The sequence below is a fragment of the Primulina eburnea genome, chromosome 8, assembly GCF_022965805.1.
Source record: "Primulina eburnea isolate SZY01 chromosome 8, ASM2296580v1, whole genome shotgun sequence".
In the NCBI taxonomy this organism is placed as follows: domain Eukaryota; kingdom Viridiplantae; phylum Streptophyta; class Magnoliopsida; order Lamiales; family Gesneriaceae; genus Primulina; species Primulina eburnea.
The window spans coordinates 40511858-40526997 of NC_133108.1; the positions used below are offsets into that span (position 1 = coordinate 40511858).

At 36.7% G+C, this 15140-nt stretch overlaps 1 protein-coding gene across 5 annotated transcripts; it reads right to left on the reverse strand.

Moving 5' to 3' along the window:
- Positions 1-6826: 6826 nt before the first annotated feature.
- LOC140839755 (heterogeneous nuclear ribonucleoprotein Q-like) lies at positions 6827-12359 on the reverse strand. 5 transcript variants are annotated; one of them, XM_073206686.1, is made up of 9 exons: positions 12202-12359; positions 10727-11143; positions 10534-10650; positions 10199-10339; positions 9899-10069; positions 9101-9308; positions 8819-8994; positions 7582-7664; positions 6827-7092 (listed from the first exon to the last, which is right to left on the reverse strand). In XM_073206686.1, the coding sequence occupies exons 2-9, from the start codon at positions 11105-11107 to the stop codon at positions 6951-6953; spliced, it is 1419 nt and encodes a 472-aa protein (XP_073062787.1). In that variant the 5' UTR covers positions 11108-11143; positions 12202-12359; the 3' UTR covers positions 6827-6950. The 5 variants fall into 5 exon arrangements, with proteins under 5 accessions (XP_073062787.1, XP_073062789.1, XP_073062791.1 ...); XM_073206688.1 differs by having other exon boundaries at positions 10727-11201; positions 12202-12352; XM_073206690.1 differs by having other exon boundaries at positions 12198-12347.
- Between the last annotated feature and the right edge of the window lie 2781 nt (positions 12360-15140).

The following is a 15140-nucleotide window of genomic DNA, read 5'->3' on the forward strand; positions in this document are numbered from 1 at the left end:
CCATACCGAGTGTTAAAAGCGGTCTTGGGTATATCTTCTTCTCGGATTCGCAGCTGGTAGTATCCTTGCCTTAGGTCTAACTTTGAATAAACTTTGGATCCTTGGAGTGCATCGAACAATTCGTCAATTCGCGGCAGTGGATACTTGTTTTTTATAGTCACATTATTTAGATCTCGATAGTCGATGCATAGCCTTAGCGTACCATCTTTTTTCTTTACGAATAACACCGGGGCTCCCCATGGTGATGTGCTGGGCCGAATGTATTTTCTTTTAATAAGCTCTTGTAATTGGTTCTTTAATTCTTTTAATTCTGCAGGTGCCATTCGGTACGGAGTCTTGGACTTGGGCATTGCTCCGGGTGCTAGCTCTATAGAGAACTCAATCTCTCTTTGTGGAGGCAAAGAATTGATTTCTTCTGGAAAGATTTCAGGAAAGTTTTGAACAACAGGGATTTCAGATACCTTGAGTTGATCGTGCGGCTTGTTGATCAAATAAGCTAGAAATCCTTTCCCTCCTTGTTTAATTATAGTTTGGGCTTCTTTGACAGATATTGATGTTACGGGAAAAGACTCTTCCTTGCGGTTTCCAGATTTTCTGTTTCCCAAATTTGAGAGTTTTACCTTTTTGGAGTAACAATCTAATTGTGCCTGGTGTCTAAACAACCAATCCATCCCTAATATGACATCATAACCTTGAATAGGGAGCTCAATTAAATCGGCCAAATAAGATTCCCCATCAATTTCTAGAGGACAATCTTTGTAAAGAACTTCACTAAGTAACTTATCTCCCATCGGTGAACTAAATTCCAGGATATATGGTAGCTTTACAGATGGTGTTTCTAGATGGAGGACAAAAGTGCTAGAAACAAAGGAGTGTGTCGCTCCAGGATCAAATAAAACTTTTCCAGTTTTTGAAAACAGAAGAATTGTACCTTCAACTACCGCAGTGGGATTGATGTCGTCTTCATTTCCTGCGAGTGCAAAAACTCTGGCTGGAATCTTGGGTTTTTGAGCAGTTTTAGATGGTAAGAGCTGAGATTTCTGGGGACATTCCTGAATGCGATGTTGATCGCTTCCACAAACCAAGCATTTCCCACTCTTTCTCCAGCATTTTTCTTCATTATGGTTAGGTAACCCACAGTAACCACATCTTTGTTTGTTAGCTCCTCCTCGAGAATTTTGTTTTGATGGTCCTTCTTTCTTGTCATGTTGAATCTCGTTTCCATATCTCCTCTTCTTTTGGCTGACTTCAGTGAAATTGGTGTTACGTGATCTTTTCTCTACTTCTTCTCTGTTAAGGAGTGTTTTGATTTCTGATTCCACTCGTAGAGCCTGGTTGACCGCGCAATTATAATCAGTTACTTCTGAGGATAGCGTTGACCAGCGAATTTCTAGTTTTAACCCCTCTACGAACTTTCTCGTCTTCCTTGGTTGGTCTTCCATGAATTGAGGGGCGTAGTGAATCAAGCGGTGAAACTCAGCCTCATACTGAGCTACTGTCATAGATCCTTGAACCAGATCCATAAACTCCCTTTCTCGAGTGTTTCGTACAACTTGGGTAATATATTTTCCTTCAAATTCTTTTGTGAAGTTCTCCCATGTTCTAGGGGTATTGTTTCGGTTCCACTGATGATCTGTGACTCTCCACCAATTGTATGCAGCATCCTCAAATTGGTAGGTAGATAGATTTATTTTTTGTTCATCAGAGAAGTTATGAACGGAAAATATCTTTTGGATCTTGGTCAGCCATGATTCAGCTTGGGTTGCATCTGGGGTCCCTTGGAACCTTGGTGGGTTGAATCGAAGGAAACGTTCAAAGGTCCGATCGCCTGCATCCTGGTTCCTTGGTGGATTCTGGCAATACTGAAAGAATTGTTGCATCATTTCGAGTATGTGGCGGGGATTAGGTTCTTCTTGTGGTGTGCGCTCCTCTCTACGCTGATGATTTTGCTCTTCTTGGCTCCTTGCTTGGTTGCTTCCATTTGAAGATGCCATCGATTTGCTTTAATGGAAATATTTTCAAATATAAGAACTAATTGGACAAATAAAATTAATAACACATACGATCTCGAAATTATCATATCACAAAAGCATTCATCATTTATAGAGAAAACTGATAACTACTAGAGAAATTATCATCAAGTCATAAAAATTATACCACATCAAATCTTTCTACTACACCCTATATAAACGAGATATCATCACTTGTGCAAAACAAAATGGGATGATATGAATTTTCTTCTAGAAATAAAAACAATACTACTCCTCGGCGGTAACCGTCGACTCGGCTATGGATGCGTCATCATCGTCAGATATCTCTATGATATCTTCATCAGCAACATCTCCAAACAGAGGTAAAGGATCCTCTCCCCAAAAAGGTCCTAACTCTGCTATCAATGGTGGTATCAGCTAATGGATCAACTAATGGACTGACTGGTGGCTCAGCTGCTAAGTGCTGGGTAGGAATGGTACTAGGTCCTGGGGCATCTTGAAGACTGGTGAGGTCCGCTAACACGTACTCTAACCCATAGATGGCGTAATCGAACATGGTACGTCCCTGTGTAAGTAAATAATCAAAATGAATATGAGAAAAATACTCCGCTCTCTGAAGGGACCTCAGCTCTCGATCAAAAAACTCGTGCATCTCAGATAGACTCATGATCATCCTATCTCTCTCGTATACGGCTTGCCCCATGACTCCCCTATATGCTGGAATCTGTCTCTCCCAGGCATCCTCTAAGAATGAGGGACAAAAATTAGGAGTCCCTAGTGTGTCATTGTGCCATCTGTAAATGGCCAGCTGGTTTCTTAAGTCTTGATTCTCCTGGGTCAAACGAAAAATCTCCTCTTCAAAATAAGCTCGGTCAGTCACTCTGGCAGCTCTTACCCTATCTCGATCCTCAGCAATCTGTAGGGTGACATGGTCAGGATAATGGGCTAAATGCTGAGGCCCAGGGGTGAAAGTCAGGGTCGGAGAATCTGAACGAACATAGATAGGGTCTAAATGGGCTCCCTGACTAGAGTCAGACATCCTGTGATAAATAAATAAAATTAAGAAAATAATTATTAGTGATGAGCAGATAAAAAAAAAACTAACTGCATTTTACATTTCTAGGTAACCTATCCTAGCATGTTTGGCTCTGATACCACCTCTGTGGCACCCTATCTTGAAACTATACCTCAAGGAATGCCACACTCCCTAATAATACCTCATAAGAGATTTATGTCTCTTTAGAAGTATCACAGGCTGTAATAAGAACTATCAAAGAACTTTAATAGCGGAAGCGAAACGTACAAGTACTAGTAAATTACGATAAAGTTTTACATGTCCAAACAACATAGACGGTAAGAGTGACAATGACATAAACATTTCAAACAAACTGACTCATAGACTAAATGACTTATTATGCTTTCCAGCAATTTATTCCAGACAACAACTGGCAGATCATACATCGATATTTCTCTCTTTATCCAAATCCTGGTTACCTGGCTCTGGAAATCACAATAGATAAAGAAAAATAGAGAGGTTAAGTCTTTAAGGACTTAGTGAGAATTAAATAAAGGTGAATATGATACTCAAATTCGAAAGAATGATACAATAGACAAAAGAATCAACATTCGGTTATATGAGTACGCCAAAATAATGGCATTAAAGAATAACGAGCCAAGTGAACTAATAAACCCGGACCAAAGTCACGTTGTTCAATGGACTCAATCTCCAGACCAAAGTCCGTTGTCCAAGGCTTTGTTTTGGTCAATCACCTTATCATTCAGTCATTCATTCATTCATTTGATGATTAACCAAAACATCATTCAGTGGAAGCTTGATAAGAATCACATCTAGTATGATGATATTACAATGAGAATGTTATATTGAAGCATTCACTCATTTCAGAAAGGTAGTACCGGCATGAATAAGGAGTCAGTAAGATAAAAAGGACATTCAGGATGGGGCATATTCATATGCATCAACGCGATTTAAAGATACAAAATTTATGCATAGGCGTAAGAAATCAATAATCTGTAGTAAATATCGTTAAAGAATATAAATCATATCATAATTTCCAGGCCAAATGCCAAAGGCTATATAGGAAGAATGATAAAGAATTTCCTCACCTTGAGACTTACTATAGATGAGAGGGAGAGTTCCAAGTTCAAGTCAATCCTATTGACCAATGCGATTATCATTAGTATAATAAACACTTTTGGATATAGATTATCCCTAAATAATAAAGAATCTAACTTTATAAAATTTATTTATTGACTAAAAGTTCAAAAAAAAATTTATTTTATTTATTTATTTAATTATTTTCTAATAGTCAAAACTATCTTTAAAATTTACAATAATTAATATTTGACTCCAAAAATTACAATATTTCCTATAACAACTCTAAATATAATAATAACTGAAAAATTCAAAATAGGCAATATTTGAAATTATTTTTATCATTAATCGATATATATAACATTTAATATATAACTCACAAAAATCATAATAATTAACTTGTGAGTCAAAAAATTATAAAACTTCATAGCTACTTCTAATGATATATTTTTCAAGTATTGAAGGCTATGAACATTTATACAAAGGTTTATATGATCATATAGATAGTATATCATATCCGAAAATCATAGTATCTCTCTTTAAAAATTCACAGTAAATGCAATACTCATCCAAAAATTACGAAACTTGTACAGTAGCCTAGAATAATAAACAGCATGCTTCGGCAAATAAAATTTCCGATTTTTACCGGCGCGTGTGTTACACGCGCCGCTTCCGCCGGCGCGTGGTCGGTCTTCCGGCCACCACGCGCGGCCACCTTTTTTCCAGGAAACGTAAAATTTGATTTCCTACAATTCTTACGTTATAAGTTTTCTGAAATTTCCAGCCGAAATGTGCCAGAAAAGGAAAAACTAGTAATACTCACACCCCGACTTCGGCTGCCGGAAAATACTATTTCCGAGGCCGATTCCGGGAAACCAAAGACATGAATGAGCAGTATGACACGCAGTGAACAACTTTCACGCTTGGACTAAGGTAAAATATGGTCAAGAAACGTATGAAAAATGGGAGTGAAAACAGTACCTGAAAAACGAGTTTTCCGGCACTATTCCCTTCCCGAACAGTAGCGGTTTCTGAATTTTAACGAAAAATCGGTTGATGGTTTTTCGACACCTCTTTTTCTGATAGCTTTCTGGGTATGTAGAGAGTGTTGTGGAATTTTTATAGAATTTTTGGAAGGGTTTTGGGTATATAAAGATATTTTTGGCTCATTTACTCTACTTTTTTTTTTGAGTTATAAACTCTCACCACTCCACCCTATACTAGACCCACTCCTCAAACTCGAAAATTTAGGCTGAGAACTCTTGAATTTCTTGAAGTGAAGGGTGCATTTTATAGGCAATGATCAAGCCTCATCTCCAATCTATGATGAACAAATCTTGCTCACCGGTTGGGCAAGAAGGGAGGTGGTGTGTTGGTTAAGCAACTATGATGATGGTATGTAGGTATGTATGCATGTGTGAATGTATATAAATAATATATTAGTTATTCATTTTATTTTATTATATATATAAATATTTAATTATATAATAATTAATAAATTTTAGTAATAAAATATAATATATCATATACCCTTTAAGTTATGGGGTGCTACAAAGTTCATCTTCGAATCACATACCCGAGGGGACGAATCTGTTTTAAGGACATTATATTTCATAAAGGCCTCAGTTTGCTTTATTTTAAGCATTGTGCTACTGTTTTTTTCACATTACTAGCTCGTTGGTTTTTCGTATATCTTTCTATTAAGAGTTATTTTTTATTGACAAAAACTTGTGTGAGATAGTCTCACGGGTCGTATTTGTGAGACGGATCTCTTATTTGGGTTATCCATGAAAAAATATTATTTTTTATTCTAAGAGTATTATTTTTTATTGTGAATATGCGTAGGGTTGATCAGTCTCACAGATTAGGATCCGTGAGACGTTCCTACGTGAGACTCACTCTTTTTTATAATACAAAATATAAACACACGCATAAATAGGCGTGACCATTTTCGAGCATGGTTCAAAGTTGAATGATTTGAAAACTCACCACCAATCAGGAAAAGCATACATTTGATGGTCGTCTTGACTTTGTATTTTCGAGTTTAATTGGTCTTTCGTTTTTTTTTTTTCAAATCGAATGAATTATAATTAAATCCAACTAATTTTATCCATACGATCCGAACTAATGTATAAATTTGACATATTAAATGACCAAAATCCGAATTAACCAAATTCAAACATATAACATAGAAAAAGGGGCATTCAGAGGCAATAGCTTGTTTAAGATTTAATTAATTCACCGAGTCAACAAATTTTGTTTGAAAAATTAACTATAAATATTTATTTTACCTATTTCATAAAATATTAAATAATAACCCAATCAAAACTTGTTGGAGTTTTTTTTAAGAATAAAAATATTGTCAGAACAAAAATTATTATTTTTTGGTGAGCTAAAGACAAGAAGATGGGTGCTACCGTTGGGTCCCCATTGCAAGGGGATGTATCCTGTCCCAATTTCTTGAAACACGTATAATTTTCGAAATATCCCTGAAACCTCGATATTTCCAAAAATCGTCTAACGGGTGGTGTTTCATCGAAACAAATCGAGAAAGATGTAGAACAAAATCTTCAGAGAAAAAAACATGACACCAAACATTTGGTGTCTCTCACTTCAAGCACATATTATTATTTCAATGTCTTCAATCATACAGAACTATAACATAAAAATTGATAGTTTAAAAATAATTTAACACTAGAACGAAACTACTCAACATTACGGGTTTCGGTAATATCTAAAAGTTGCTTCATCTGATGTTATAAAACAAACTACCAAAGATACAATCTCATTATGAATTATGACAAGGTTAAACAACCTTAATGCAAATTGCTCAAATAAATACAGAATTAATATGGATTGTACCGACTGCGCCCACGGCCACTGTCACCACCACGTCGACCGCCGCTCGAACTTCCACCCGCACCGCTGCTTCTACCACCACCTCTTTGCTGTGGCGGAGCGGTGAGTGGCTGTACTCCAGGTTGTTGCCTACACAGAACAGCATAGTTTCATAAAAGAACTGCACCATAAACTAAAATTTTGTTCGATCAAAATGACATGTCCACAATCTACAGATTATATGCCCCTGGTGGGTGAACTCTTGTCCATTAAATTATATATTCATTATTTTTAATTTTATTGAATGGTTCCTATGTTTTAACTTATTGTAATGGATATGCCTTTAACTTCAACTTAATCATCAGAGAACATTTATGATGCATGTGCTTAAATTACGATGTGGATTACAACAGTAATGGTAATATGACTGCTGTTGCCATTACGATGTAATTTTTGTACGATATAAACTATTTTATTCAATCTCAAATATCTTTTATGGCTAGATAATTATTCGAGACGATATACGTTTGACAACCCACAAATAAGTCCGATTGACTCTCGGATCACAAATCATATATTACGAGCATAAATTTTTTATCATAGCTCTATTAAATTGCAATCTAAAAATATTTCACTTACAGAACATATCCAATCCTTCCATCAGGTAAAAGCATAGGCATCATGGCCATGCCAGGGGATGCTCCCCTTCCATAGAAGAAGGGCTGCAAAAGGAGAATTCACATCCAGTAGTTTAACACGATGATATGATGGAGACTTCTAATATCAGAATGGATTGGTTTGGTATCAAAATGTGAATTTAAGAGGATATTGAAAATGATAGAAAATTGCAAAGGCACGTATCACCTCTAATAAGAACAACAAAGACAAGAATGAACTCTAGGAAATTGTATCAAACTTTCATCTACAGATTACTCACTCGAATTTTGTAATATTTTCATCTACAACTATAATTTCAGTGGTACTAAATGCAGCATTTTGGAAACATCTCATAAATCATTGCAACTTGAGTTCATGAAACATATACACAGATCATATTGGATTATTGTCTAGTCTCAATTTTCACTCTTTCCTACTTCGTATCTCTCGACTCCTTTCATGGATATCACAACTGCATTGAACTTGCCTCACAATGCTCGCCATCAATCCAAGACACATCTATGTACCGATGTTAAAAAAAGGGTACAACATGGATAGAAATTTTTTATCATTTTAAATAATATTTTAATAATTCCTACACCTCTTGATATCCATAATTAACAATAGAGATTAAAGTGCCTCAACAACGCTTGGTTTTTACATAATGTAATATGTTTGTGAAAGTGATGATGAGATGTTGATAATGATGTTGAATACAGGAACCAATGGGACTGTTTGTGCGTGAGGCGTGGTGGCAATTGTGACTGGTACAATCATGTGGGTGCTTCCATTAGTATAAATTTGTATGGGTACAATAAGCTGATGCAGATAATCTACAAATATGAGACCATGTCCTTGTTCTAATATCGTAACAATGGATGTTATAGCATTTAGAAAAACTTCCAAACAACCCATTTGAACTTTACGAAAAAGGTATAGAATCTTGAAGGTTGCCACTGCATCAAACCCCACGTATTGAATCAGTTCGGCAGTTCATACACCCAAGCTTAAGAACAACTGAACAGATGTCACAAATAGTAGGTGTTCTCCAATTATAGGACAAGGGAATACAACACCAACAAAGTGGAAATAGGGAAGGAGTGAGGGACAGATGTGGGTTCTATTTCCAGAAAGCGATTGTTAAAACACAAATATAAAAAAAACAAGAAAAAAAAATCAGTTCACAAAAAGGAGCAAAGAAAAATATGGTACATCTTACTTGAGCAAAGTTTGCACCAGCATATCCAGCACCTACAGCGCCATAGGGGGATCCAATCAAACCATATCCAACATGAGGTGGATAGGTTGGAAGTATAGCTGGCGTCGGTGAATTTGATACCCCAGCATTTTTCTGATCCGCCTGTGGCTTTGCCAGTGAGCATTCTACAACTTGACCTAATAAAACAAAACCAAAGAAAGAATACAAACAAGCAGTAGCATAATGGTTAGTCTTATAAGCCAGAACCAAAATACTGGAAAATACTAGGGATAAGGATTTTACCATCAATCTCATATTTCTCCGTGTTCTTCAGAGCTTTCATGGCACTTGATCTTTCCACGAAATGAACAAAACCATATCTGCTTTTCTCTTGTCCTGGCTTTGCAGGAGGAAGAACTATTTTTGAAATTTTTCCATGACGTTCAAACAACTCCTTAAGCTGATCTTGAGTAACATTTTTGGGTAAGTTCTTCACATATACTGCTTTGACCTGTACAACAAAGGCCCAGTAAGTATCTTTTAATAGCATAATAATTTAAAATAAGCAGTGGCAGTTCTATATGAGGATATAAACTAGTTTGTTAATATATAATATATAGTTATTCTTGGCTCACTTGTATCCTTCAAGTTCCTTTGTACAGTGTGTAATTACTGTGACCTAATTTGGACATCTGAACGTTCTTTCAGGTTCAAGAATTTTTGCCCTAGTTCCAGGACGGACAAATTTTTTTATTTTATGATTTGATTCATTAGTTTTCATTATGAAAAGAGAGAGTTTGAACTTGATCGGTGATCGGTCATTATGTTCTTTCACTTTTCAAGTCTTTATTGTTGTGATTGTTATTTGTTGGGAGTATTTTAATCCAGCTGCCGTGCTTCTTTTTGTGTATTTTGATAGGAACCTATTTAGAGTGCCTTATTTTTTTTCCACGTAAATTTTAGCTCCTCATTGATGATTACGATTTACATGGATTAATCAAGCAATCACCCATACCTTTGCATTTTGAACTAGGCCCCATTGATCATATACTCAACACAATTCAACAAAAGATCGATGAAGAATAAGCCTAAAACAAATACCTGTGAAGAAGACAATTCTGCACTTTTGGGATCAGCCCAACTCACAGTTGGAGCATTGTCATCAAGCTTAAAATCAGGATTTGACATCTTCTGTCTGGAATAGTCCGCACAAGCATGATTATAATACTCGATGAATGCAAATCCACGATTCCGACTTGAATTTTGTGGATCCTACAAAAAGAAGATACGCATATAACCTGAACATTTTGGCAGTCAAGTAAATAAAGGACTATCTGTCACGCAGTACCAGAAAGTTGGCAGTATGATAAAAAAGGTGTACAGAAGGAATCAAACCCTCACCTTTAAAAGTTCGATGGCGACAATCCCAGGCCCTACTTTTTTCACAACCTTCCTCATATCTTCCTCTCCCCAGTTTCTGGGTACATTACCAATGAACAACTTATGTTTTGCTTGAGAAGAAGAGCATTTCAATCTTTTTCCCTACAAGTATCCACACCAGAAAAAATAATATAATAATACTGATCATATTTAACCAATCAACCAACCACAAGAAACCCACATCAACGAGAATCAACTATGATATTATGTGTTACAAATATAAAAAACAACGGGTGCAATTATGAGTGTGATTGTGTGTGGATTTGTGAGTGAAAGGAAGGTAGCACTCATCTAACCTTCAATTCAGTACTATTAAGCTCCTTGATAGCCTTGGAAGCTAATTCCTTGGTCCTGAAAGTTACAAAAGCATATCCCTTGTTTTCATTTGAGTCTTTTCCCTTCATTATCCTCACCTGTCAATTGTACATACAAGGCAATCAAAACATCAGTCAAATTAACCACGCCACATGACACTTAAAAATACTTTACCTCTGTAACTTCTCCAATAGATTCACAAAAGCGCTTCAGGTCATTTTCAGAAGTATCTTGAGGAATTCCACCAATATAAACCTCCGAACCATGTGGAGGAAGCGCGAGAAGGTCAGCGTGCTCTTTCTCCATGTCATCGTCCCCTTCATCATTTTCCATGCCTTCGTCATCGTCGTCCTCTTCCTCGACCTCTTCCACTTCTTCCTCTTCTTCCAATTCTTCCTCCTCCACTTCCTCCTCTACTTCCTCATACTCAATCTCTTCTTCCAGCGTATCCTCCATATCATTGTCAGCACCAAGTTCAACCTGCTCTTCAGACTCAACCAGCTTCTCATGTTCGATAGATTTAGTAGCTCCAGCAGTGGCTCTTGTCCTTGGCATCTTAGACCTCTAACAAAATGAGCTTCTATTGCAGTTCTGGGAAAATGCAAAACCCGGAAGCATTTGCAAAAGAAAGAAGAAATATGTGGATAGGCTGAAATAAAAAGAATGGCCATAAGGAGTTCCAAAGTAATGATCTTGATCGAATAGGTTATATGAGGTATGGCTCCAAGGAGCTTCTATTCGAACAACTTAATAAAACGGTTGACAAACATAGCATAAAAAGAAACAGAAACGATAGAAATCCGAGTTGTCATAAAGTGGACCAAGATGTTCAACAGGTGTAAAATCAATGAAGTGTTGAATTCCTCGAATTAAAGACAATGATAGACGCGGGGAATAATGGAAAAGGCTAAAGTTTAGTTTGCATAACTTTTTAGGACAAATGCATTAGCAACAAAAAGTGGAAGGAGGAGTAAGCATAAGAAATGAGAACAGAAAACGAGGAAATGAAAATCAGTGTAGATAATTATTTATGCAATCGGGCATACAACAAAGAATGATACAAAAAAGATAACATCCCCACTAAAAAAAAGATGGGTTTGTTATTAGGACGATCAGTTCGTTAAAAATATTAGTGCCACTTCCTGGATACATTTCCAGTCTGTAACTTACCTGCAGCCAGTTAATGCACAGGAATTGTGAATGACTTATGAGGCAACCTCAAACACATTTATAAAACTAATCCCCAAAACAGATTAGCTTGCAACCTTTTTCTTTCTTATAAAGTTAATTACACCACACGAACCATAAATCTGCAATCAGTGGATCCAGATTTGTTATGAATAGGGGTAACTAAATCGTCGTAGAAGGCACCACTCTAGGTATGAGCAATCGGTCAAAACCTAACTGACTGAACGAAATTGGCAAACTGAACAACGAACCCACCGATTTTCCCTATCAAAACCGACCTAACCGAACCAATTAAAAATCTGTTACCACCGAAACAAACACAAGAGACCAACCTGTTGAGATACTAAAACATATGTTTAGCCGAAACCCCATTGACAACAAGTGGATGCATAAATAAGCAGAAATCGAATCATAAACTTTTACAGATCCCTCAATTACTCAAAGATACAACACATACTCACGTAAATTAGTAGAACAAGTATCGTGTCCCGTCGTCTGTTGGTTCGAAAGTTAGGGTTACGGCAACAAAGATAAGAACGATGGACAGGAGACAGACGGTGTCAAGATGAAGATGGGTTGGTTTTCTAACTTTTCTGGTTGGTTCAGCCTTTTGGACCTAAAATAAGATTGGGCTTTTATTTAAAGCCCAACACTGGCACCAATAAAAACCCATAATTGCAAATAAGGCCAAGTTCAATAATAATTATATATATACATATTGTGTATATATTGGTTTAATATATTTTTTTTAATTCAAAATCCAAACTGATCCGATTAAATCGAATTGACTGATATTTTTTAAAAAAATAATCGAAACGAATTTTTGATTTAATATGATTTGATCGGTTAAACCAAGATTTTTTACTTATCCCTAAGCACAACCATGAAGAAAAAATACTAATACATCAAAACCTCTAAGGCCAACAGAAATTCCACTTCAAAACCTTTTTCAGAAATTTTGTGACCAAGGACAATCCCTTCATTTACCATGAAATGACATTTCTCCCAGTTAAGTACAAGATTCGTTTCTTCACACCTCTTTAGCACTTTTGACAAATTAATCAAACAAGAGTCGAAGGAAGAACAAAAAACAGAAAAGTCATCCATGAAGACCTCAATATACTTTTCAACCATATCATGAAAAATCGACATCATACAACGTTGAAAAGTAGCAGGAGCATTACACAAACCAAATGGCATTCTTTTATAAGCAAATGTACCATAGGGACAAGTAAAAGTGGTCTTATCTTGATCTTCGGGGTCTATGGGGATTTGCATATATCCAGAATAACCATCTAGAAAACAATAGAAAGCATGACCTGCCAAACGCTCTAACATTTGATCAACAAAAGGTAAGGGAAAGTGATCCTTTCTTGTGGCATCATTCAATTTGCGATAATCAATACAAACACGCCACCCAGTCATAGTTCTAGTGGGGATTAATTTGTTATTTTCATTTTCAACAACAGTGATTCCCCCTTTCTTAGGAACAACATGCACAGGACTTACCCACTTGCTATCGGATATAGGAAAGATCATACCTGCATCAAGGAGTTTGATTACCTCCTTTTTGACGACCTCTTGCATAGCTGGATTCAATCTCCTTTGAGGTTGAGTGGTGGGAGAGTGCTCCTTCTCCATTAAAATTTTGTGCATGCACATGGATGGATTTATTCCCTTGATGTCAGCTATGCTCCATCCAATGGCACATATGTTGTCCTTCAGCACTCTCACGAGCTTTTCTTCTTCATCACCTGTCAAGGAAGAAGAAACAATTACTGGCAGTTTATGTTCTTCCTTCAAAAATAAATATTTTAAATGAGGAGGAAGTGGTTTGAGTTCGAGGAATGGTGGTTCTTCTATGGAAGGTTTAAGTGATTTTGGAATATGTCCAAGCTCCCCAATCTTCGCATTCACCGATCTTGGCAGTGGCTTTGATCCCTCTAAAAAGTTCATACATTCCTCCACTTCTTCTCTGCTGGATTCCGTGGACTTTGGGCTAACCAAAAGCTTTTCCAGTGGGTCTTCAATAAAAATATCCTGCACACTACACTCAACAATATCATCAATAGCATCTATTCTATAACAATCAGAAGATCCAGGATATTTCATACTACGAAAAACATTAAAAGTTACCTTCTCATCATTCAACCTCAAAACTAACTCACCTTTTTGAACATCTATGAGAGCTCTTCCAGTAGCTAAGAAAGGACGGCCTAAAATAAGGGGGATCTCACGATCCTCCTCCATGTCTAGCACAACAAAATCAACTGGAAATATAAATTTATCAACTTTAACCAAAACATCCTCTATAACCCCTCTAGGATATTTAATAGACCTATCAGCAAGTTGAAGGGAAATAGTGGTTGGTTTAACTTCTCCAATCCCCAATTTCTCAAAGCATGAATAAGGCATAAGATTTATGCTAGCACCAAGATCACACAATGCTTTGTTAAAATTAGAATTGCCTATAGTGCAAGGAATGGAGAAACTACCTGGATCCTTAAGCTTTGGAGGCAATTTGTTTTGCAGAATAGCTGAACATTCCTCAGAAAGCTTAACAGTTTCAAAATCAACAAGTTTCCTCTTTTTAGTCAAAATATCTTTTAAGAATTTAGCATAAGAAGGCATTTGAGCCAAAGCCTCTACAAAAGGAATATTTATGTGCAATTTCTTAAAAACTTCAAGAAATTTCGAAAATTGTTGATCCAATTGTAGTTGCCTTGCTCTTTGAGGAAAAGGAAGTGTATTAATATCAATATTGTCATTAGAATCAAATTCCTTACCTTTCTTACATGTCTTCCGTGTAGTCTGAGTGTTCTGTTCCTTAGCATCTTCCATTTTTGGTTTCATTCCTCCATCATTCTTTGCCTCCATATCTGTAGAATTCTGCCTCTTTGGCTCCTCTCCCTCGGCCTTGACCACTGTACTCACTGCATTCACTCCTTTCGGATTTTTCTCAGTATCACTTGGTAGTGTTCCAAGGGGTCGATTTGCTAATTGATTGGCTATTTGACCCATTTGAGCATCCAACCTTCGTAAGATAGCGTCATGATTTTGCAGTCTCGTCTCCATCCCCACAACATGTTTCATCATAAAATCCTCATAAACTGATTTTTGATCTTCTTGCTTGAATCCTGGAGGTGCTGTAGGTACCAATACTCCTTGCTGTCTCATTTGTTGAGGAATGGGCAGTGGAGGAATATGTGTTGGATTAAGGGAATTCTCCGTATTCTTCCAAGAGAAATTAGGGTGATTCTTCCATCCTGGATTGTATGTGGAACTGTATGGATTGGATTGCTGTCTCCATTGATTCCCCACAAAATTCACTGCTTCTTCATCAAAAATGGGTTGTTCCTCGATGACTATTCCTTGGACCTGATTTGCTTGATTTGATTTC